The 25,146-nt window shown below is 42.9% G+C and overlaps 1 protein-coding gene across 4 annotated transcripts in view; it reads right to left on the bottom strand.

The window, feature by feature from the left end:
- The window catches only part of ADAMTSL1 (ADAMTS like 1), a 1,078,174-nt gene that overhangs the window by 40,430 nt on the left and 1,012,598 nt on the right, over positions 1-25,146 (bottom strand). For all 4 annotated transcript variants that reach the window (XM_043891080.1, XM_043891079.1, XM_043891082.1 and 1 more), the window contains 2 exons: positions 5,053-5,265; positions 2,841-3,021 (listed from right to left, as the gene is read on the bottom strand). In XM_043891080.1, coding sequence (XP_043747015.1) covers positions 2,841-3,021; positions 5,053-5,265 — 394 coding nt within the window. The remainder of the gene's footprint in view (positions 1-2,840; positions 3,022-5,052; positions 5,266-25,146) is intronic.

Raw genomic sequence — 25,146 nt, forward strand, 5'->3', positions numbered from 1 at the left:
TCGTAAGAGAAAGGCAGAGGGAGCTCTGACGTGGAAGAGGAGGGAACAGGGTGACCACAAAGGCAGAGGTTGGAGTGCTGTGGCCACAAGCCAAGGGATGCCTGCAGCCACCAGAAGCTACAAGGCCCCAGGAACTGATTCTCTCCTGGAGTCTTTGGAGGGGGTGTGCAGCCCTGCCGACATCTTGATTTTGGACTTCTGGCCTCCATAATTAGAAGAGAATAAAAGTCTATCATTTTAAGCAACCATGTTTGTGGTAATTTGCTATGGCAGCTACAGGAAATAAATACCCTTTGGAAACTGATTAAAAAGGCAGACTGTCAAAGAGCTTTGTTAAGATCAGTTACTTTATCTTAATATTGGCCCCCAAAGCTGTGAGCTTGCAGATGAAACCCTCAGGGAAGGCAGTCCTTTAACCGGTTATACTGCACTGCAGTTCTGATTCTTCCTAAAGGCATTCAAGTGTGGGGCAGAGAAGGGCCTGTTTCCCAGGGAAGATCAGATCCAAACCTGGGTCGCCTCCTGACCCCAGAGGCAGTCTGGGTCTCAGTTAAGCCAAGTTTTGTCTGCTAGTACTCACTGTTTTTCCTACCTCGCCTTAAACCACGTCTCATTTGATTTGTTTAATCCCCCAGAAGCCTACGAAGTTCCTTCCAGCTTTCTGGAGCAATTTCCCACCTCCATGAGTCACAGTCCATAGGTCTTATACCTCTCAGAGGGTGGTTTATGTGGTGACAGTAGTTGTTCTCAGGATGTTAGGTTCCAGCTGCAATTTGGATCCTCAGAAGTGAGACTGACCAGGACTGTGACAAATAGCTTTCCTCATAAAGCCAAGCTATAAGCTGGGAAACACTCTGAAATCCTTGGACTGTATACAGATATGGAGGGGTTCTTTTTGGATGTGTGTACCCTGTGCTAATTCTCAAAGAGAAGGGGAAGGAGGTGTAGTTTGGGGAAAAGATTTGGTTCTTTCCAGCCATTTCATTCAACCTAGAATAATCATTTTTTTTCACTTTATTGCTTTAGGGGGGGAAAATGATCTAAATGAAGTGGCTGACACAGCTACCTGGGACAAACTGTGACTTCACAGTGCGATTCAAAAAGACAACCAGGGCCACACTTGTTTGTGTGCAGAGGAGGGGGTTGACATGCCCAGGAAGCCTGGTGGGGAAACCAGTCAAAGATGAGCCTGTGGCCACTTCCTAGTCCAATGGTGCCACATCTGGCTTTCAGGAGAGGTAAGTAGTAGGAACAGGGAGCAAATTTCTCCTGAATCTGGATCTGTGACTTATTTAGTTTGGTGGAACTTCTCTGCTCTGTTCGCCTTGGAGAGAGGTGACTGTGTGCAGATTCCTAACCCACAGGAGCAGAGCCACTTAGGAAGCAGGCAGAAGGTGTTTTAAAGCCCCTGAGGGTGCTGAAACCCAAGCAGACCCGGCCATTATTTCATCTGCAGAAGTAAATGAGGCTGATTGACTCTGACTATCACCACAGCAAATCAAAATGTCCCTGGCATGTCCATGACCTCTTCTTCATTTCACACAGCTTGGCAAAGGCAGTCTTCCAGCCTCTCGTATCCCTGGTGAATGTCAGGCCTGCCTTTCAATCAACTTTTATTTCCAAATATACATTTCAGCAATTTTTCAGGAGCTGGGGTGGGGGCTTTAAGAAAGGAGAGCTACGGGCTATGTTACAGTTCAGGAAGGGTATAAAAGGACATTAATCATTCCCGTGGAAACCTTCCCGTCAGCAAGTCAAACTGCTGATATTAATGAGTGTGTTTCATATTTCATTGAGGCTCTCCTGGTTTCAGCTGCTTCTTATGACTCAGCTGGAAAAACACAAAGTGGTTGCCTAAGGAGTGGGTGAACATCCCACAGATAGGCAGTGAAGGGGTGTTTCAGGGCTCAGCCAAGTCTCCCCAGGCTCAGGGCGCCATGTAGGTGCCAACTCCAAGCCCATCCATTATTCCTTTAGCTGCTGCCTGACATGGTGAGGGGGAAGGGCACGGCTCAGTGGGACTCACGGCTGCTCAAAGCTCAAGGAAGGTGGAAGAGGCAGAGACTGTGGGTGTTGTTCTGTGTTATATAAGGAACCCAAATGCAGAGGATGTACAGTTGGCCCCTGAACAACACAGGTATGAACCACACGGGTACACTTGTACTCAGATTTCTTTCACTAAATACCTATTAGAGTACTACACCATCTATAGTTGGGAGCACCAACTGTACAGTTATGGATGGATTTTTGACTGCTCAAGGTCACCGTCCCTAACCTCTGTGGAGCTCAAGGGTCAACTGTAAACCCAAAGTTGAAGCAACTATGGGAAATGAAAATTTATTTCAACGTTAGCAAGAAGCAAGCCTTTGTAGAAGAGAGGAAAAGATTTCCTCAGCTAAAATGGATGAGCAAAGGTATATAGTTAGAAGAAAGGGGAGGGGTTGGGGTATAGACAGGTGATCGCTATCCCTTAAGCACTTCAACCGCAACATGTTGTTTTTCCTCTTAAAACCAGCCTTCTTGCTGCAGGATGGGAACTCTCGCTTGCCAGGGCCTGGGATGTTCTCAGCCCCTAAACTGACCTTTTCAGGCCCTTGGGAAGCCCAGACAGCTTTAGCTGAGTGGTGAGGGGACAAACAACCGAGAAAGGAGGCTTGTCCTGGGGGATGTTTTCTGTGCAGTGGGGAGTCTGGTGGGCCGGGGCCGACAGCGTGGCTCCTCGGCCATCAGGCTCCCTCACTGGCACTCAATATCTCTCACGCTCACAGTGCGTAACCAGGGCTGGCCATGAGCCTGGCTGCAAGTCCAGGCCCATCCTGGGGAGGGGCTGGTGCACTCACCGGGAAGGGCAGTCTCTCCGGTTGCAGGCGATAGGCTGCGCAGCCGGGCGCACCTTCCCTGAGCAGTGAGTGGGGTCCACCTCCGTGTTGTTTAGGAGACACCGCAGGCGGGGCTGCTGAACCCCCCTGTTACCACAGGAGGCCGAGCAGGTTGCCAGTCTGTCCACAGACCACCAGTAATCTGTCACAGGAGGAGAATCAGAGGTGAAAAGAAGGTAGCATCAATGCTCATGCTGTTCCTTCTGAGCAGGGGTGGGGCAGGGAGGGCATGAGATGCTGTTATGAATGAGGCTGTGCCCCGTGATGCTTCCTGTGGTGCAGTGGTCAAGAATCCACCTGCCAATGTAGGAGATGCAGGTTTGATCCCTGGGTCAGGAAGATCTCCTGACAACCCACTCTAGTAGTCTTGCCTGGGAAATCCCATGGAGAGAGGAGCCTGATGGGCTACATCCATGGGGTTGCAAAGAGTTGGATACATGACTTAGCGATTAAAAAAAAGTGTCCCTCAGTGGGCTCCATTCCCAACAGATCTGGGCAAGTCACACGGTCTCCAAGGGCCTCAGCTGGCTCATCCATAAAGTGGGTACAGTTCGCTTATCTCATCATGCTACTGGAGAACAGGATATAAAGAAAGTTCAGGGCCTAGCCCTGGGCCTCCCAGCTGGTGCCAGTGGTAAAGAACCCGCCTGCCAATGCAGGAGACATAAGGGATGTGAGTTTGATCCCTTGGTCAGGAAGATCCTCTGAAGGAGGGCATGGCAACCCACTCCATTCTTGCCTGGAGAATCCCATGGACAGAGGAATCTGGTGGGCTACAGTCCATGGGGTTGCAAAATGTCAGACATGACTGAAGCAATTGAGCATGCATGAAGCACTGGGTCTGGCCCAGGACCTGGCACATAGAACTTCAGTGGCTATAGCGCTCATATCTTTAAACCTACTTCCTAAAGTACTTTTATTCCCCCTGTTGGTTTACCAGAAGGTGACTTTATTTTTCAACAAAGAGATATAAAAGTACAAGAGGTACTCAACAATGATATTGGAGCTGGACTTTGTATATATTACAGAAAAATAGTCTATTCCGAGAATATTCATTTATGGAGACTATGACGTCAGTCAGTCTTTGGGTTTTCTACTGGGGGGTCTGGGACTCACTGGTAAGAGAACCGTTAAAAATAACTGTGGGCTGGTAAATTTTGAGTGCTTATTTGTACAGTTGTGTTTTAGAAAACTTGCAGATGGACACTGCCTTCTGGTTTTTAGCAGAGACTGGCTGGCTGACAAGAAAACGCAACACTGACTTTCCTATCTGGAAGGCCAAATGGTGGTGGAGGGTGTTTAAGGGGAAAACCTACAGACTCAGAAAAATCTCCATCCTTATGTGCTATTGTGGAACGAACTCTGGCCCTTCCCACGGAAACCTCCATTTTAGGATACGTGCAGCACAATTTTGCTTTCCTTATAAGTATTACATACAGGCCACAGGTAGGACCAGCCTATGAAAAACTCAAAGGCCTCACTTATTTCTATAACAAGGCCAGTTTGGGCTCCCTTCCCACTCTTCTGGGCTCATTTGCTACCCTTTCTTGGGGCCGCGAATGCAGGCCCCATCCAAAGGCTCTCGGACCCGCCCGTGTGCCTGGCACGTGAATGTGTGAGCTACACAGACTCCTCAGTCTGCGCGTGGACAGACCACAGGGCGGGGGCCAGGCGAGCACTCGGCATGTGACTGCAGCGAAGACTTCTGCATGACCCACCAGTCCTGGTGCCAGCCCCGCTCTCAAAGGCAGGGGGCAGTAACCATATGGTTCACATCAGGAGGAAATTTTAAACCAACCCAACAGAGAAACTTGTATTTTCTTAACAGGCAAGTGTGTATGTTCTTTAGTGGTTGGGCCAGCATAAAAGAAACGTCTGCTCTCCTATATGGTGCTATCTCCTTGGTCCTAAGCAGCAGTAACATGATGAGCAGAAGGGCACATCTATGAAAGCAGCACTGACTTTTCCAGGTTCTGCTGAGATGCAGACAAGTGAGATGCAGAAAACTGGAGAGAGCCTCATGGTATGACAACGTGGTTGGGTTTCCATTTTCACACTCTTAAGAACCACTGGGGATCAGAAATCACTTTGTTCTGCTAGAGAATTAGATTCCCAAGTAGACTCTCTTTTTCAAGAAGCAAGCCTGGCGTCCAGGTCCTGAAGGGTTTCTTACCTTGGATCACTAAAGAGGCCTTCTGAACGAGCATTCCTGCCTCATTCTGAGCAAGGCAGCTGAAGTCCCAATGAGATCCGCCACTGAGATTTGCAACCTGGAGAATCTGTCCAGCTGCCAAGATATGATACATCAGTCCTGTGACGTTGGCCACTGGCTGCTCACCGTGGAACCAGGTAATATTGGGAGTAGGGTCGCCTTTGACAGGGCAGCCTAGAAGGAGAGCAGAGGAGAGGTTAAGTCATGGATACAGCCAAAAAGGACACATTCCTGATAAGCTGCTTGACTGTGTCCATGGATTTTGAGGCCATACATTCAGTGTCCCTTCCCTAGGACATTCCCAAGCAAATAGGAGATATTTCTGTTTTCTGGGATACTGGGAAAGTGACTATTACTCATTAAACTAAAGGAAAAAATCCTGGGGAACATGAAGTATCTATTTTAATCTATGTCCCAGTAATAATTAAAAAAAATGAAGCAATTTAGATTTACTCATTAAATGTGATCTCACAGATTAATTAGTTCCTATGCCATTTTTTAAAATTGTAGGATAATTGCTTTACAATATTATGTTGGCCTCTGCCATAAATCAACATGAATCAGCCACAGGTATACATATGTCCCCTCTCTCCTGAGCCCGCCTCCCATCTCCCACCCCTCTAGGTTGTCACAGAGAACTGGGTTGAGCTCCCTGTGTCATAAGAACACATTTCCACTGGTTGGCTGTTTTACATATGGTAATATTATGTTTCAATGCTACTCTCTCCATTCATCCCACCCTCTCCTTCCCCCACTGTGTCCACAAGGCTGTTCTCCACGTCTGCATCTCCATTGCTGCCCTGCAAATAGGTTCATCAGTACCATCTTTCTAGATTCTGTACACACGTTAATAAACAATATTTGTCTTTCTCCTTTTGACTTACTTCACTTTGTATAACATGCTCTTATACTGAAAGAAGTCATTTCTTCAAATGCAATGTTTTGGGGAAAAACCCCATGTACTAAATAGTGATGATTAAGAATCAAACTTTAATTGGTAAATGTCTAATGTTTGCCTCCATTTTACTCTTTATGTGATTTTCAAGCCCCAAATTTTCTTTTTTTTTTCAGTTATTTTTATTAGTTGGAGGCTAATTACTTTATAATATTGTAGTGGGTTTTGTCATACATTGACATGAATCAGCCATGGATTTACATGTATTCCCCATCCTGATCCCCACTCCCACCTCCCTCTCTACCCAATCCCTCTGGGTCTTCCCAGTGCATCAGGCCCGAGCACTTGTCTCATGCATCCAAACTTCAAGCCCCAAATTTTCAACAGAGACTAGAAAAACAATTTTAAACACTGATCTCATTTCTCTGTAAGTCAAGAACTTTGGTATTTTGACAGCTCTTCTGACAACTAAGCCTGCACTGGACATGTACAATGTCATACTTATTACATAGTCATTTAACTTACTTTGTTACATTAAAATTCTGAAATATTAAACTGAGATATGGTGTCTGTTTAGCAGCATAAAATTAGTCAAATAAACTGCAATTGTGAGAGAAAACTCATTACCTCTAAATTTGTACTTGCTGAATTTACTGTTATGACTCCAGAAATTTAGCTTCCAGAGAAAAATTATTTGAAAATTTCAAAACACAAGATAAATCATTCAAAATAAAGATATTAGAAGTTTTTTACTCAGCTCAGTTCAGTTGCTCAGTCATGTCCGACTCTTTGCAACCCCATGGACTGCACAGTTCACTTAAAAAATATGTATTTGATGCCTAGTGTTCTGGGGACAGTTAAGTAAGTTATGACTGTCTTCTCTTTTTCAAGGAGCTCTCAACTGGTATGGGATGCAAAAAAGCACACCAATAAAGCTGAGATGTAGGCAGAAGATGGGATCAGTGAGACACACAGATGGTCATGTGCATGGATGTGTGTCCTTATGGATCTGTATGGAGAATGGATCTCCTGACGTTGACTTGTCTTGTGTTCTGGGGGCAGCACTGTTAGGATTTTTATAAGATGGCAGTGTTAACACAGCAAAGGTCTTTAAAGAAATGATCTAGCTTACTGCCAGAGGCCCAGAGATGTTAAGAAGTGTTAAGAGACCGTTCCAAGATCAAAGCCAAACCTTCTATCTGACTCATTGCTTTCTGTTCTTTCCTCCATACCTACTACTTGTCTGGCTGGGCACCAGCAATTTATTCGGTTGGCCAAAAAGTTTGTCTGAATGTTTGGCCAACTCAGTACTCAGGCACTTTGATACCTCCTTCCGTTGTCTGCTTACTCCCTTTATTTCCTCACCTTTTTACATTTTCACTGTGGTTGTGTAGGTTGAAGTAGTAGCAACAGACTGCTTTGCAGAAGGGCCCTGGAAAAACAACGCTAAAATTGACCTTCAGAAGTTCCGTCTGGAATATCATTACAGGACCCAATTTTTCACTCCTCCCTATGTGGACTCACTCTGCAGTGTAATTTTGCAGGGCCCTCCCATGATGGGTGGACTGTACTTCCCCTCCTCTTGACTTTAGTTTTGGCCATGTGACTACTCTGGCTGATAAAATGGCTACTAACAAACACTAGAAATGAAAAATCTGAGAAGGAAATTAAGACAACGATTCCAGGATTTCCCTGGTGGTCCTGTGGTTAAGAATATGCCTGCCAATACAAGGGGCACAGGTTCAATCCCTGGTCTGGGAGGATTTCCCATGCTGCAGGACAGCTAATCCCCTGTACCACAACTAAACTGAGCCCATGCTCCTAGAGCACATGCTCTGCAACAAGAGAAATGACAATGAGAAGGCTGCACACTGCAACTAGAGAGTAGAGAGTAGCTAGAGACTACTAGAGTACTCTCTAGTGGAGAGTAGCTCCTGCTTGCCATAACCTAGAGAAAGTCCATGTGCAGCTACAAAGATGCAGAGCAGACAAAATAATAAATAGCATTTAAAAAGAAAACAATTCCATTTATACGACTATCAAAAAGAATAAAATACTTAAGGATAAACTAAACCAAGTAGGCAAAAGACCTGTACACTGAAAATTACAAAACACTGCTAAAATAAAGAAAAACATGAATGAATGAAAGGATATAACAGAGTGAAAAGGTGACTCACACAAATGGAGAAAATATTTACAAATCAGATCTGATAAGAGATTAATATATAAAGAATATAGAAAGAATTCCTACAACTCAACAAAAACCACCAACCAAATTTAAAAATGAGCAAAATACTTGAATAGACATTTTTCAAAGATAGGCAAATGTTAGTAAGTACATGAAAAGATGCTCAGCATCACTAATTGCTATAGAAACACAAATCAAAACTACAATGAGATACCACTTTATGACCATTAGGATGGCTATTATTTAAAAATGAGAAAAAAATTAATGAGTTGATGAAGATGTGGGAAAATTATTATGCTTGTGTATTATTGGTGGAAATGTAAAATCGTGCAGCCACTGTGGAAAACAATATCAAAATTCCTAAAAAAAATTTAGAATTACTCAGCAGTTATTCTACTTCTCTACTCATCTCACACGCTAGCAAAGTAATGCTCAAAATTCTCCAAGCCAGGCTTCAACAGTACGTGAACCATGAACTTCCAGATGTTCAAGCTGGTTTTTAGAAAAGGCAGAGGAACCAGAGATCAAATTGCCAACATCCACTGGATCAACGAAAAAGCAAGTAAGTTCCAGAAAAAACATCTATTTCTGCTTTATTGAGTACGCCAAAGCCTTTGACTGTGTGGATCATAATAAACTGTGGAAAATTCTTCAAGAGATGGGAATACCAAACCACCTGACTTGCCTCTTGAGAAACCTGTATGCAGGTCAGGAAGCAACAGTTAGAACTGGACATGGAACAACAGACTGGTTCCAAATAGGGAAAGGAGTACATCAAGGCTGTATATTGTCACCCTGCTTATTTAACTTATATGCAGAGTACATCATGAGAAATGCTGGGGTGGAAGAAGCACAAGCTGGAATCAAGATTTCCGGGAGAAATATCAATAACCTCAGATAGGCAGATGACACCACCCTTATGGCAGAAAGGAAGAAGAATTAAAGGGCCTCTTGATGAAAGTGAAGGAGGAGAGTGAAAAAGTTGGCTTAATGCTCAACATTCAGAAAACTAAGATCATGGCATCTGGTCCCATCACCTCATGGCAAATAGATGGGGAAACAGCACAAACAGTGGCTGACTTTATTTTTTGGGGCTCCAAAATCACTGCAGATGGTGACTGCAGCCATGAAATTAAAAGATGCTTACTCCTTGGAAGGAAAGTTATGACCAACCTAGACAGCATATTAAAAAGCAGAGACATTACTTTGCCAACAAAGGTCCGTCTAGCCAAGGCTATGGTTTTTCCAGTAGTCATGTAATGGATGTGAGAGTTGGACTATAAAGAAAGCTGAGTGCCGAAGAATTGATGCTTTTGAACTGTGGTGTTGGTGAAGACTCTTGAGAGTCCCTTGGACTGCAAGGAGATCCAACCAGTCCATCCTGAAGGAGATCAGTCCTGGGTGTTCATTGGAAGGACTGATGCTGAAGCTGAAACTCCAATACTTTGGCCACCTCATGCGAGGCACTGACTCATTGGAAAAGACCCCAATGCTGGGAAAGATTGAAGGTGGGAGGAGAAGGGGATGACAGAGGATGAGATGGTTGCATGGCATCACCGACTCAATGGACATGGGTTTGGGTAGACTCTGGCAGTTGGTGATGGACAGAGAGGCCTGGTGTGCTGCGGTTCATGGGGTTGCAAAGAGTCAGACATGACTGAGCAACTGAATTGAACTGAACTATTCTACTTCTGGCTACATATCCAAAAGATGTGAAAGCATGACTTCAATAGATATTTGTACACCAGTGTCCACGGCAGCATTATTCATGATAGCCAAATGGTGAAAACAACTCAGAGGGCCATCAACAGATGGACTGATAAGCAAATGTGATCAATATATATGATGAATATTATTCAGCCTTAAAAGGGAATAAAATTCTGATACATGTGACAACATGGATTAAACTTGAAAACATTAAGTAAAGGAAGTCAGATAGCATAGGGCAAATATTGTATGACTCCTCTTACATGAGATGCCTAGAGGAGCCAAATCTATAGAAACAGAAAGTGAATTGTAATTACCAGGGGCTGGAGGAAGGAGGCCATGGAGTATTATTATTTAACAGTTTGGGTTTACGTTTAAGATGATGAAGAAGTTCTGGAGATGGATAGTGTGAGGTTGTACAACAGTAAGAGTGTAATTCATGACACTGAGTCCTACACTTAAAAATGGTTAAAGTTAGAAATTCCGTGTATTTTTCCATAATAAAATGACTGAGGCGGCAGATGTGCTGGGTGTTGGTTTCAATCCCAGACCTCGAGAGACCTGGTGAGTTTCTGCTTGTGCTCTAGTGCCTTTGGCATCACTGCAGAAGAACATGCCTGGACTGGCCTGATGGTCCCAAGGGGAAGATGAGAGAAATGTGGAGAAGAGCCAAGTCACTCTAGCCAAACCCAGTTTAGATCAGCTGAACTAAGGAAGATCAGTAAGAATAAATGATTGTTATTTTAAGCCACTGTGTCTTGGGGGTTTATTTTAATGCATCTTCAGGGGTGGGGTGAGGTAACTAATTGATACATTTAGGGAACAGGGGCTTCCAGATCACCCGTGGATCCAAGGCATCCAGTAGGATGGAGTTTCTACCTGTTGTGCTGACCCAGCTCTCACCTGACCTGGATCACCATCTCAGAGGAGCAGGCTCTCCACATGCTTCTGGTAGCATCTAGGCATCTATATGCCATGAGGTTCATGGTGGTTTCACTGTACTCCTGTTATGAAATGAGGGTGTGAATGGCCTTGGGGAGAGGTGCAGAGAGATCAAGCCATTGGGGACCTCTAGGGACCCAGCAGCACCCACTCCCTCCAGTCCCAAATGTCTTCTGGAGTCAGACGTTGGTTTAATTTTCTAATAAAAGGCAGGGAAGCTGTATGTTTGTTCAGGCAAATAGCATGATTTCAAAACTGAAGTTTGAAACAAGTACAGCTTCTTTGACTTACTGAAACAGACAGATCTACAGATCTATGTCTTCCTATCCCATCTGCTTTAAAGAAGAAAAGGTGCCATATGCTGTTGAGATGCTGGCTGCAATAACTGCTTCATTTGATTGTTGTGGACAGAGTGCGGTGAGGCTGACTAGATTCCAAATTGAAAAATAAGAACCTTGCTCTTCCCAAGGAAACAGGAGATCTTTGGCCAGGGAACCTCTCAATTTAGCTCTAATCTTCATTTTTCCAACTCCATTAGGATTAGTTTTCTGAGAGACCATTTAGGCAGGGAAAGGAGTGGTAGCAGCCACAGGCTGTTTTCTATGGCTGATAAAGTTACTTATCCAGGAGCCAGAAATCTTAGTCAGCTAAATGGCACATTTGCATAACAGTTACATTTAAAATCCTTTTTCTTTCCTGGAATCAGAGGTCAGACTGTACGGCCAGGCTATCTCTCTTAGCCCATCTGGGTCCTGCATGTAGGACCCATTTCTAGGGCCTTCCAGCTTGGTGCTCCTAGTGAGCATGAGGGCTGCCATGGATGTGGAGTTTTTTTTTTTTCTTCCAGTTTCTCCTAAGTTTACTTCTTTTTTATTTTTATTTTTTCATTTATTTTTATTAGTTGGAGGCTAATTACTTTACAATATTGTAGTGGGTTTTGTCATACATTGACATGAATCAGCCATGGATTTACAAGTATTCCCCATCTCGATCCCCCATCCCACCTCCCTCTCTGCCTGATCCCTCTGGGTCTTCCCAGTGCACCAGGCCCGAGCACTTGTCTCATGCATCCAGCCTGGGCTGGTGATCTGTTTCACCCTAGATAATATACATGTTTCGATGCTGTTCTCTCGAAACATCCCACCCTCACCTTCTCCCACAGAGTCCAAAATTCTGTTCTGTACATCTGTGTCTCTTTTTCAGTTTTGCATATAGGGTTATCGTTACCATCTTTCTAAATTCCATATATATGTGTTAGTATACTGTAATGGTCTTTATCTTTCTGGCTTACCTCACTCTGTATAATGGGCTCCAGTTTCATCCATCTCATTAGAACTGATTCAAATGGATGTGGAGTTTTTGAAACTGAACGTGAAAAAGACTCTTGAGGAGCAGTGACTAAGACTTTGAGTATTTGAGAAGCTACCTTCACAGTAATGCCTCTCACTCTGAAACCTATCAGGGTGAAGATCTGTTTTGTAGGAAGTTTTGAAAGGAAAAGCAGTTTTGTTATTTTCACATGTAGTTACACAGATACATGACTCTCAAAAGAGAACTCTAGATTTTGATAAGGTTCTCTGGTTTCTGTTTTCCAATCTATAAATGAGAGCTTTTGATTTAATGAACACTTTTCAAATTGGTGTTCCTTGGGGCCCTAAGGTTTTGCAGAGGTATGGGGAGGGGGAGAGGGTTGAGGAAACTTGATAGGGAATCTGAGTTTTCTAGATGGGGTTTGGGAGTAATGCTCAAAATTCTCCAAGCCAGGCTTCAGCAATACGTGAACTGAGAACTTCCAGATGTTCAAGCTGGTTTTAGAAAAGACAGAGGAACCAGAGATCAAATTGCCAATATCCGCTGGGGTTCCAATATCCACAAGAGAGTTCCAGAAAAACATCTATTTCTGCTTTATTGACTATGCCAAAGCCTTCGACTGTGTGGAACACAATAAACTGTGGAAAATTCTGAAGGAGATGGGAATACCAGACCACCTGACCTGCCTCTTGAGAAACCTGTATGCAGGTCAGGAAGCAACAGTTAGAACTGGACATGGAACAACAGACTGGTTCCAAATAGGAAAAGGAGTACGTCAAGGCTGTATATTGTCACCCTGCTTATTTCACTTATATGCAGAGTACATCATGAGAAACGCTGGGCTGGAAGAAGCACAAGCTGGAATCAAGATTGCCAGTAGAAATATCAATAACCTCAGATATGCAGATGACACCACCCTTATGGCAGAAAGTGAAGAGGAACTAAAAAGCCTCTTGATGAAAGTGAAGGAGGAGAGTGGAAAAGTTGGCTTAAAGCTCAACATTCAGAAAACTAAGATCATGGCATCTGGTCCCATCACCTCATGGGAAATAGATGGGGAGACAGTGGAAACAGTGTCAGACTTTATTTTTTTGGGCTCCAAAATCACTGCAGATGGTGATTGCAGCCATGAAATTAAAAGACACTTACTCCTTGGAAGGAAAGCTATGACCAACCTAGACAGCATATTAAAAAGCAGAGACATTACTTTGCCAACAAAGGTCCGTCTGGTCAAGGCTATGGTTTTTCCAGTAGTCATGTAATGGATGTGAGAGTTGGACTGTGAAGAAAGCTGAGTGCCGAAAAATTGCTTTTGAACTGTGGTGTTGGTGAAGACTCTTGAGAGTCCCTTGGACTGAAAGGAGATCCAACCAGTCCATCCTGAAGGAGATCAGTCCTGGGTGTTCATTGGAAGGAATGAAGCTGAAGCTGAAACTCCAATACTTAGGCCACTTCATGCGAAGTGTTGACTCACTGGAAAAGACCCTGATGCTTGGAGGGATTGGGGGCAGGAGGAGAAGGGGACGACAGAGGAAGAGATGGCTGGATGGCATCATCAACTCGATGGGCATGAGACTGAGTAAACTGCGGGAGTTTGTGATGGACAGGGAGGCCTGGCATGCTGTGATTCATGGGGTCGCAAAGAGTCGGACACGACTGAGTGACTGAACTGAACTGACTGATCCTCATTCCAATTACAGCAGAATTAATATGTTGGACTTCTGCATAAGAAGATTCTTTTATTGGTAACCCGTGAATTAGAAGATTTTTAAGGTGCTTTTAGGTTCTCAACATCATCTCAAACTCATTGTTCTCACCCCTCTTCTCAGATATACCAGTGTAAAGGGCAAAGAAGAATTAGTCAGTCTATATTGTTTAGATCAATATGTAGTAAAATTGAACTATGCTGATGAAAGGCTCCTGGAAGGGAAGTTACATATGGAGGTTACTGAGGACTAAGAAAAATGGAGATCATGGATAGTAGGAGAGGAGTGCAGTCTAGAAGATACAGTATGAGCAAAGGTACAAAGATGAAAAAACTGGTGATGTGTCTTAGAGAAAAAACTACGTTGACTTGATTGGAACATGGGGAACAAAGATGATGCTGGCATGGTGGTAGGAGTTGCAATAGACAGGATCTTAAAGGACAAAATACAGTCTTTTGGGAACCCTTACAGGTTTCTGAAGAGAGGGGTGATCTAGGCTGGCTTTAGAAGAATCATTAACGTGGTTCTTTCTAAGATGCACTGGCTTGGGCGAAAGAATCCTGGATATCAGTTTAGGGATGGCAAGAAATGAGACATATTTGCAAAGGTAGCTCTGACAGGATGTGAGTGGAAGTGGATGGAGACAAAGAAGAGAAGCTGAAGAGACTGGAACACTAGTGGAATTGTTAACAGAAGCAAGCAAATCAGGAAAAGAAGCTATTCCTTATTTCCACCCCTAGCAATGGATAAATTCAGTTTTAAGCATATTGACTTTAAAGGTTGTGACAGAATCAAAGGATGGAAAAATTCATTGATATGATTAAAATGGAAGTCAGCGGTAAGAACTGGAGACAGATTTTGGGAACCAGTCTCATAGATGTGTGGAAGAAGTCTTCAGTGAAAAGAGGCCAGATCTCAGTAGAAGACAGTGGGAGAACTCTAATGTTCATTGATTGAAGAAGGGAGAGGAGGCATTAAAGGGGTCTATGAGATAAGAGAAAAATTGAGACCATGTGATGTCATGGGAATCCAGAAAGGAAAGGGATTAAAGAAACAAGTTGCTAGCAAATAACTGAGTTATACAAGAGCTTGTGGAATGAATGAGTGATTTCATTTTTTTTTTTTTCTCCAAATGAAAACAACAAACCAAACATATCCACTCTCTGAGCCCAGGTAACAAAAGGTAAACTTCATTCCAACTCCTGTTTTAATAATGATCAGGAATTCCAAGTTAGTGCAATTGGAAATAAAAGTGTTCTGCAAAGTCAAAACATCCCATTCAGTACTATGTACACATATTTTTTTAAAGACAGAATTTACCTCTGGGCCTTGAATCTTTAGAAGTATACCAACAATTGTGTTATTAAGAAGATAAAGGATTAAAGAAGAGGGTGAATGAGAATGCTTTGAATGTTGCAAGACAGGAATGGAATAGATCTTGGCCAGAAAACTCTCAAAACAAGGGACTGACTAGGGATTGTAGCATCCAAAAAATGGTGAATAACTCGATTGGACTATCTTAAAACTTAAACAACAACAGCAAAATACACAAAACAACAACTCTCAGAGAGCACTGATGAGTAACCAAAAGCAGTGGCAGAAACAAAAGAGGAGTCTGTCCTAGAAACCCAGGAACTGCAACAGGAGTGATTTGCTATTTAATGGCTTTTTGCTGAGGAAATTTCTCAATCCCCATATGACCCAGGTTGCTGGAAAATGTATAACTTTATTGTCTTGAGATGTCAGAGGATAGTGTCTGGGGACTGTTAGAATACCTGGAACATTAAGGGGTAAAATCCTTTAAAGATAAACCTTAAAATTTGTATAAATCCTGTCCAAATTCTTTTTAGCAGACCCCAGAGGATCCCAGCAAAAGGGCAGCAGCCAGAAGCTGACATGAGTGGAGAATTCAGCTCCCACAGCAGGGAAGACAGAGGTTGAGTCCAGCCAATTTAACTGCCTTTTAGAACAAAACCAAACACTCTTCAGAGGAATATAACAGAATCTAAAGTCTTTCTAGTATATCATTTATGATTTTCATTATACAGTTAAAAACCACTATGTAAGATAAAAATGTAATCCATCCTCAAGAAAAATAGCAGTCAAAAGAAACCAATCCTGAGATGATGCAAGTGTTGTAACAAGCGGACAGTGACTTTAAAGCAGCAATTATAAATACATTTAAGGACTTAGAGAAAAGTCTGCTCATAATAATGAAAAGATGGAGTATCTCAGTAAAGAAGTAGAAACTATGAAAACTAATTCTAGAGCTGAAACAACAACAACAAAAAATGAAATGATATTTCATCTGATGGGCCTAACAGAAAATTGGAGATGGCAGGAGAAAGTGTCAATGAACATGAAGATAGTTCAGCAGAAATTATCCAACATGAAGAACAGAGGGAAAAAAGATAGAAGGAAAAGAAAAACCAGAGCTCCATTGACCTGTGGAAAAAGAAGTCTAGTATATGTGTAACTGAAGCCCAATAAGGAAAGAAAAAATGAAACAAACAGAAGAAAAATAACAAATCTCCCAAACTTAGACAACCTTAAAGTTTCAGTAAGGTTAACAAACCACCTAGAAACATCATACTCAAAGTGATGAAATTAGTATATTAAAAAAAAAATCTTGAAAGCATGGTGGAGTAATAAGGACTGGGTTTATTCTCTTGCCATAAACATCTAGAAAACTGGACAAAAATATATGAAACTACTGTTTTTGGACATTAGATAACAGACAGAAGATAGCTGTGATTCCTGAAAGAAAAGAAATAGATTAGTGAACCCAATGAATTCCCTGCCTTCCTGCTTGGAGGGACCTTCTGAGCTGCAGGGTAGGGAGGATGTAATCATTTCCCAGGGTTGCCAGAACAAAGTACCACAGACTAGTAGACTTAAAAGACAAAAATTTATTGTCTCACAGTTCTGGAGTCTAGAAGTCTGAGATCAAAGTGTCAACAGTGTTAGTTCCTTCTGAGGGCTGTGAGGGGGCAGTCTGTTCTGTCTATTTTAGCGTCTGGTGGTTTCCTGGCAACCTTTGGTGTTCCTTGGCTTGTAGATACATCACTCCAATCTCTTCATTCATGTTTGCGTGGATTTCTCCCTTGAGTGCATGTCTGTCTCTGTGTACAATTTTTCTCCTCTTTATAATGACACCAGTCAAATTAGATTAGGGCCTATCCTAATGACACCATTTTAACTTGATCATCTGCCCAGACTCTATTTCCAAGTAAGGTCACATTCACAGGTACTGAGGGTTAGAGATTTCAGCAACTTTTGAGGGGCTACAATTCAAAAGGACTATCCCAGGCAGAGCATGACAATCTGGACTAATGAATGAGACAAAAAACAGAGTTCAGTGAGGTTGAGGCATCTGGAAGTTGAGCAGAATTCTGGAAATGAGAGTGTTATGTAGAAAAAGAGCTCCAGAAATATGCATAAATTCCTTTTGAGTCTTTGCTCAAATAAAGATGTATGCATCTCAGAGTAAAACTCTACACTGACCAAAGATCGACCAGGGAGCTGTGAGTTTACTATTTCCCAAAGCTCCAGAAGGGCTAGAAGGGCTTTAAGTTCTGACCAGCCAGAGTGCAACATCCTTGTTCACCATGAGAGGAACTCAATAGAGATCCTAGAAGAGCCCCAGGGTAAAGCCTACTATAGACTAGCTCTTCATCAAACTTCAGAACAAACTTCAAAAAGATCAAATTAAACTTTGAATAACTTAACTGCTTAAGAGAAGAAAATCCAACAATTGCTAGAAGACAACAAAATCTAAACACTTGGTATAAAATTTACATTGTGTAGCTTTCAATCAAATATTACTTGCATAAGTCAAGAAGCAGGAAAATGTGACCCATAATCAAGATAAAAATCATTCAGTGGGAATAGATCTAGAAACAACAGGGATGATGAAATTGGTAGACAAAGATATTAGAGCAGGGTATTAAAAATAAATATTTAAAGGAAAATATATACATAGAAAATGGAAGTTTTAAAAAGAATCAAATACACTTCTAGAAATGAAGCATATTTTATAAAATGAAAATTTCACTAGTCAGGATTAGAAGATTAAATATTATGGAAAAAAGATTTGTGATATTGAAGATGTAGTAATAGAAATTATCCAGAATGAAGCAAAGAGAGAAAAAAGACTGAAAAACAAATCAAGTGGTCAAACATATATTAGTCAAGGATGCGGTTATACAGGTATATCTGCCAAAACTGAATGGCTAAAATTTGGGCATTTTAATAAATGTAAATTTTACCTAAAAGAAAATTAGTTGGTACGGGGGTGGTGGGAAATTCATGGAAGTAAAAATAAAATAGGAACGGCAGGATATTGTTTGCTAGAGCTAGGTGACAAGTGTCTGGGGTTCATTACGCTGCTCTGTTTACTTTGTATGTATATGAAATTACCCATAAAAAAGAGAAAAAAACATGAAATTATTGATCATCAGAAATGGCTCAGTGTTCAAAAATACTGCTTTTCATATATTCACACCTAGAGTCAATTGATCCTCAACAAAGGAGGCAAGAATATATAATGGAGAAAAAATAGTCTCTTCATTAAGTGGTGTTGGGAAAGCAGGACAGCCACATGTAAATCAGTGAAGTCAGAACATACCCTCACATCCCACACAAAAATAAACTCAAAATGGCTTAAAGACTTAAACATTAGATGTGACAGCATAAAACTCTTAGAAGAGAACATAGGCAAAACATTCTCTGACATAAATCATACACATGTTTTCTTACATCAGTCTCCCAAGGCAATAGGAATAAAAACAAAAATAAACAAACGGGACCTAGTAAACTTACAAGCTATTGCACAGCAAAGGAAATGATAAAAGAAAATGAAAAGAGAACCTACAGGAGAAAATATTTGCAAATGATGTAACTGACATAGGTTTAATTTCTAAAATACGTAAATAGCTCATACAACTCAACAACAAAAAACAAAGACCTAATCTGAAAATGGGCAGAAGCCCTAAATAGACATTTCTCCAAGGAAGACATATAGATGGCCAATAGGCACTTGAAAAGATGCTCAACATCACTACATATTAGAGAAATGCAAATCAAAACTACAATGAGGTACCACTTCACACTAGTCAGAATGACCATCATTAAAAAGTCTACAAAAAGTTACAAACGCTGGACAGAGTGTGGAGAAAATGGAACCCTCCAATTTTGTTGGTGTGCAGCCACTGTGGAAAACAGTATGGAGGTTCCTCAGGAAACTAAAAAAAGAATTACCATATGATCTAGCAATTCCACTCCTGGGCCTATATCTCAACAAAATTATAATTCAAATAGATACATTCACCCCAATGTTCATAGCAGTACTCTTCATGATAGCTAAGACATGGAAAAAACCTAAATGTCCATTGACAGATGGATGGATAAAGAATATGTGGTACATATATACAATGGACTACTACTCAGCCATAAAAATGAGTGAAATGATGTCATTTGAAACAACATGGATGGACCTAGGGATTATCACACCAAATGAAGTAAGTCAGAAAGAGAAAGAATTTCTATATGATATCACTTATATGTGGAATCTAAAATCAATATAAATGAACCTATCTATGAAACAGAAACGTGGACAGAGAACAGATTGGTGGTGGCTATGAGGAATAGATGGAGTGGGAGGTTGGGGTTAGCTGACATAAGCTTATAGGATGGATAAATAACAAGATCCTACTATACAGGACAAGAACTAAATTTAATATCCTATGATAAACCATTGTGAAAAAGAATGTGTATATATATATATATATATATATAAAATTGAATCACTTCATTGTACAGCATTAACATAACACTACAAATCAACTATACTTAAAAAAAAAAACACTTTTTTTTGTAAAAAAAGTACAAAAAAAAAAAAAACACTTCCTGCTAGTAGTTTCATTCATTCCTTCATTCATTTACCTCCCTTGCAGTCAGACGTCACTTTCCCTGTGCTTATGTCACCCTCGACTGCAACAACTTCAGTGTGGTTGCTCTGTATGGCAGAAACGGCTAGTTATCCCCTCATATCTGCCCTTTCCTTCTTAGTGTAAATGAACCCTTGGTTTCTAGGTAGGGACATACCTGCATGGAAGAGAGACATTTCCCGTCACCCCTTGAAATAAAATGTGGGCCGTGTGATTCCATTCAGTGACATGAGAAGGAAAGTGATATGTACACCTTCTGGGACATGGCTTTCAAAGACAAGACCTGCCTTTCTTACCCCTTCCTCCATCCTGCTATTGACAGCATGTACGTGGAGTGAACTGGCTGGCTTAGGTCAACGAGGGCAACATTCCAGGATGGTAGAACAACAGGATTTAAAGTGATTTTTTTTTTTTTTTTTTTGGCCTGGGTCATTAAGTGACATGGTAACTTGCCACAATGCCTGGGACATCTTTTTCTGGACTTCTATGTGAGATAGGACTATGTTCCTCTCTTGTTCTCTTTGTATTGTATCAGCTGGATCTTTGCTGTAGGTTGCTAAATGTATATCCTAATTATGACAGTCCTAAATACTCTTTCCTTGCTGGGGCAGTCTCCATCTGTTAGATAGGGTGTTCTATTTCCCTTCACATCTGGACACTGACCACAGAGAATGTGTGTAATGACTCCTCTTGGATTGAAAATGCTCTTAGGAAAGTCTGCTTTCATTAGGAAAGGGAAAGTAAAGACCAAAATAAACTAATTATAACTAAAGTGAATGACTCATATTGCAGGTCACCTGTCTTTTCCATCACATATCTGTCTTTCAATGCTTTTAACCAAACACATAACTCCTTAAAAACTTCCTTTGTACTCAGGATTGGTATCCCCTCAGCACACATGGAGTGCAAGCCCGTGCGCTTTTATGTACACATTTATGTGCTTGTCTCTGTGTGTACACAGTGGTCTCTGAGGTTTGCCAGCAGCAAGAGTCAAAAGAAGGAATCTCACATGAATTCCCACTGTGTATGTTCCCAGTGAATAATTATCCATGTTTCACTGCTAATGAGAAAACCTGGCTTGTCACAGGGGTTCCTTTCTGTCACGGACATTTCTCATTTGTTAAAGTAAGAGGCATATCAATCATTCTTTGAAAGTGAGCAATCTCTCCGGGTGACATCTGCAAGGACACCCCTTGCATGTGGTATGCAACTGCACTCCCCACCTCCAGAGAGGCTCGATTAGGAACCATGCCTCCTCCCCCTTGGCTTTCATGGGCACATTAACAGCATCTCCCACAGGGGCTGGCATCTCTTCTTCTGTTTCCCTCCCAGCTACACGAACACTGACCATTTCCATCCTCCCAACCTCAATGTCCAGCCCAGGAAATAGTCCATCACCAGGGAAGGGCAGTGCTCTCTCTCTGCAGACCTCAGTTCGTACAGGTCTTGGGTTGGGTAGGTGGCTGAGGAGGAAGCAGTGCTTGGGAAGGCTGCCTGGATCCTGAGAGTTCTGGCAACAGGAAGCCCCTATCAACCCTTCTTAACCAGTGAAAGAGAATACTGTGCTTAGGCCTCCATTCCTGAGCCTGCTGCGGGCCCACGCTGAGCCAGAGCCCCGTGGGATTCACATATGTGAGGGTTTCCTCCCAGGTTCACCTATTTTTCTGTTTCTTTTTTTCCCCCCAACCACATTAAGAGGAGAAGGATAAAAGTTTGGAACGGGGGAGATGTGTGCATTAAGAAATCAAATTATATATGAAATTGTATCAGCTGGGAGTCAGTGGAGCTGTCAGCTGCCATGCATTGATATCCCCGATTAAGTCAAATTGACCTCACTGACTTTCCTCACCATTGTCTCCTATTTCACATGAGTTTCTGGAACTAAAATAGCCTCGCTCAGGGAAACAGCTTGAGTTCAACAGGTGAGGGAAACAGGGGAGATGGAAAAGCGGGAGGCCTGGTGGCCCCTGACCTCAGCCTCCTTGCACCGTACTTGAAAGAGCCTGGCTCACCTCACAGGAGGTGGGACAGGGCCGCCTTTGAGTTTCCTGTCTAGAAAGAAGCTCTGAACTCATGATGGTCATCACTCACTGGACCTTTCTGTGGAAGGGCTGAAAATCAACAGGATTTCTGGTCTGCAAGCAGCTTGATTTGTGGACCTCCTTGTAGGATAGCTCAAGCCGACCCAGGCCTTCATTAGCTGGCTGTCACTTATGTGAGTTACACATCCGGAGTTTATTTTCATGAATTCTTAGCCCTAATGAGCAGAAGGCAAGAGTTCAGACTTGCATATTCTCCCTCTTCTTCTCCCCGCACAGCCGAACAGCTTAGAAAAAGGCAGCTGAGCTTGACGCACTGATTATACAGAAGGTGTAAATAGACTGAAAGAGGGTCCCAAGGAAGGATGGCTGGAAAATGGGGCTATACCACCTAAAGGAGGAGGAAAGGGAAGCAGTGCTCTAGGAATTTTCATTTACTGGATTGCCGTCTAAAGGAGAAGAAAGCTGTGGCAGATTAGGACATGCTGTGTAAGAATATTAGAGACGTGGCATTATGACTTCACAGGCTGGCTCCATGCCTGTCAGCATTTCCGTAATAATCCTGTAGTTTTTCGACGAGTTAAAACTTACTATAGAAATGATGTGTGCCGGGATGAAACTTGGCACGTAGTGGAGCCAACCTGAGAGTCCTTTCCTTAATTTAATTTTGCACCACTGGAAAATGCTCACTCAGCCATTTACCACTGGTGGCTGATCTCCATTCTGTGCCTGGTATAGGGTTGTGTGTGTGTGGGGGGGTGGGCCTCACTGCATTTCCTGGCTCCCTCTCCTTTCAGGTGTGGTATCCCCACTGGGTGACAGAGCTGGTCTGAAGCAGCTCCCACTGAATGAATGGGAGTGGGCAGCAGGCTGAGACATAAATAATTCACGTTGCAAAAAAGCTCCCTTCCTCACTCCCCATTTGTCAGCTGGACCCCAGAAGGCTGTGGGAGAAGACAAGCAACTTCAATTTTCACTCTGATTTCTGGGACCTCCCAATAAGCTGGTCAAGTAACCAGGCCAAGACTATTCCCATGTACATTTGCCCAAAGAAAACAAACATTAAAACATTCCTGGAAAAAAGGAAAAACACAAGCCCGTTTTCCATTCCCCAAAATGTCTTTTTTACCCTTAGGGCAAGCTTTGGGTTTCCATTGGCAGGGGGCATGCTAATGTCTCCATGGTCCCTGGGCATCTGGTAGAAGAACCTATTACATTTCTCAGCATGAAAAGTAGCACCATCCAGATTAATAACTTGAGTAAGGCCCTGCCTTCTCCAAAATGATTTGCTTATTGCTTGGTCACTGCCCTCATCCATACCTTAGGACCTGATTATTCTCTTAGAGGTAAGGAAGCTGAGGTGCCACCTAGTATGTGCATGTACATACAGTCTTGGCTGAGAAAGCATGACCGCGTGGTCTGAGTCTGGCAGTGCTGGGCACGTGCTTATCCAGGGCTGCCTGGGCCACCGTGGGGGCAGGGGGCTCTGGGAAACCGGCCCAGTTTCTTTTAACTTCTCAGTAGTGTTCACTGGGATTGAGGCTATCTCAAGTGCATAATACACAGAATTCCCAGGTGTCCTCCTCTGCCAGCAGGCTCTTGGCATAAAAAACGCCTTTAAAAATACATCAGCATTTTTTTTTTTTAAAGTTTCAGATTTCTGGGTTTATAAGTCCCTGGTTGTATCTACCCTCAGGCTGCTGGCAGGTGCTACCTGGCCTGCGGGAAGGAAGAGGGGGATGACCCCAGAGGAGGCCTGACTGCAGGCTGCCTGGGGCTGAGGAAGGAGTTTCAATCTACTGACATGATGGCCGATGAATGAACCCGAACGTGGATCATACTTGGGTCATACCATACTTCCAAGGACGGTTCTAAGACAGAACTCCCCTCTCTGTGAGTGTTTACTGATGACACCCACCGAGTCTAGATTCTGTGAAGAAGGAGACTGATGGTTCACATCTGGTCAATATTCCAGGACTTGAAGAAGTGCTCTGTGTTATCACGGCGCTACTGTTGTGAGAAGGACGGTTTCAGGGTAAAAGTTGTGGACTCTATGAATATTTATTCTCTTCCCTGAAGTAATATAACCGACTCACCCCCTCACTCCAGCCAATAGCAGGCAAGCTAGAAAATATCCAGATTAGTTTGGGGGGAGGTGGTGGAAAAGCCAGCAGCAGCTCAGAGCCAACAGGCCTTCATGAACTCAGCCTAGGTTTGGCTCTGTTTATGGGCCAGAGCCTTTGTAAAAGAAATAAAACCCCACACACTCAAAAAAAAAAAAAAGAAAAAAAAAGAGCCTTCGCTCATGGCCTTGTACACAGCCCATTTCAGCTCTCTTCTGTTGAAACAAAGCCACAGAACAGCAGTGGAGATGAAGAATGGCTAATATTCATAGCAGGTATCCTGAGAGGCCTCACTGGGGCACGCCGCAGAGTTCAGCGGCGAGTCACAGGAAGGAGCAACTGCTGACGAGGAATTCCAGGGCCAGCGGCAGGGGTGGGGTGGCTGGGCGAGCACAGAGACCTCTCCTGAATTTATTATCCCCGTATACGTCTCCTGGGTGTCAAGGCTCCAGAAACTTCTCAGCTTAGCAAAGAAAATAATAAACAGTGTGAGTGAAGTGAAAAAGGTGGGGGTGAAGCAGGCAAGCTGAAGTAGGGACAGGAGCCCTGGAGAGGAAGGGTGAGGCGAGGTGTTGTTGCTGAGTGTCGGTGAGGATGCTGCTGGCTGACTCTGCTGGGGTAATTGTAGGTTCTAGCGGGTGATGTCTGGCCTTTGGCAGGTGAGCCTGAAGAGTGTGTGGTTTGTCAAGGGCCCATAAATAGAGGTGTCCTCTGAAGAAGAGATCAGAAACCTACTATCCTAACAGGAAAAGCCATGACAGCAATGTCACTTGCATCTAAAGAGGAGGGAGGAGCTATCCAAATGCTTCCTCTTTGCTTTGGAACATTCCTACATTGACTTGCTTTGGATCCTAATCCTCTCTGCATTTGGTTCCCAGTGCTTTGGTTCTGTGTATATCTGGAGACTCCCCTTGGAGCATTTAGTGGGCTCCATAAAGGTATAAGGGAGAAGGAGTATGGTTCAGACCTCCGGGGCCAATTTGGATCTTTGGGAGAATCATCTGATTTTCGAGACCCCCCAAAACCAATGCAGTTTCCTTAGGAAACCCGGGATTCAGGGCCATCTAGGCCCGAACGGTAGAGGCAGAACACACGGTGTTCTGTTGGGAACAGATCACTTCTTGCTCAAATTTATTCTTTTTGGGGGGCTTCCACATTCTCCAGAATACGTACACTGGGGGAAGGTAGAGGATCTA

This window comes from Cervus elaphus, chromosome 29 (assembly GCF_910594005.1).
Source record: "Cervus elaphus chromosome 29, mCerEla1.1, whole genome shotgun sequence".
In the NCBI taxonomy this organism is placed as follows: Eukaryota; Metazoa; Chordata; class Mammalia; order Artiodactyla; family Cervidae; genus Cervus; species Cervus elaphus.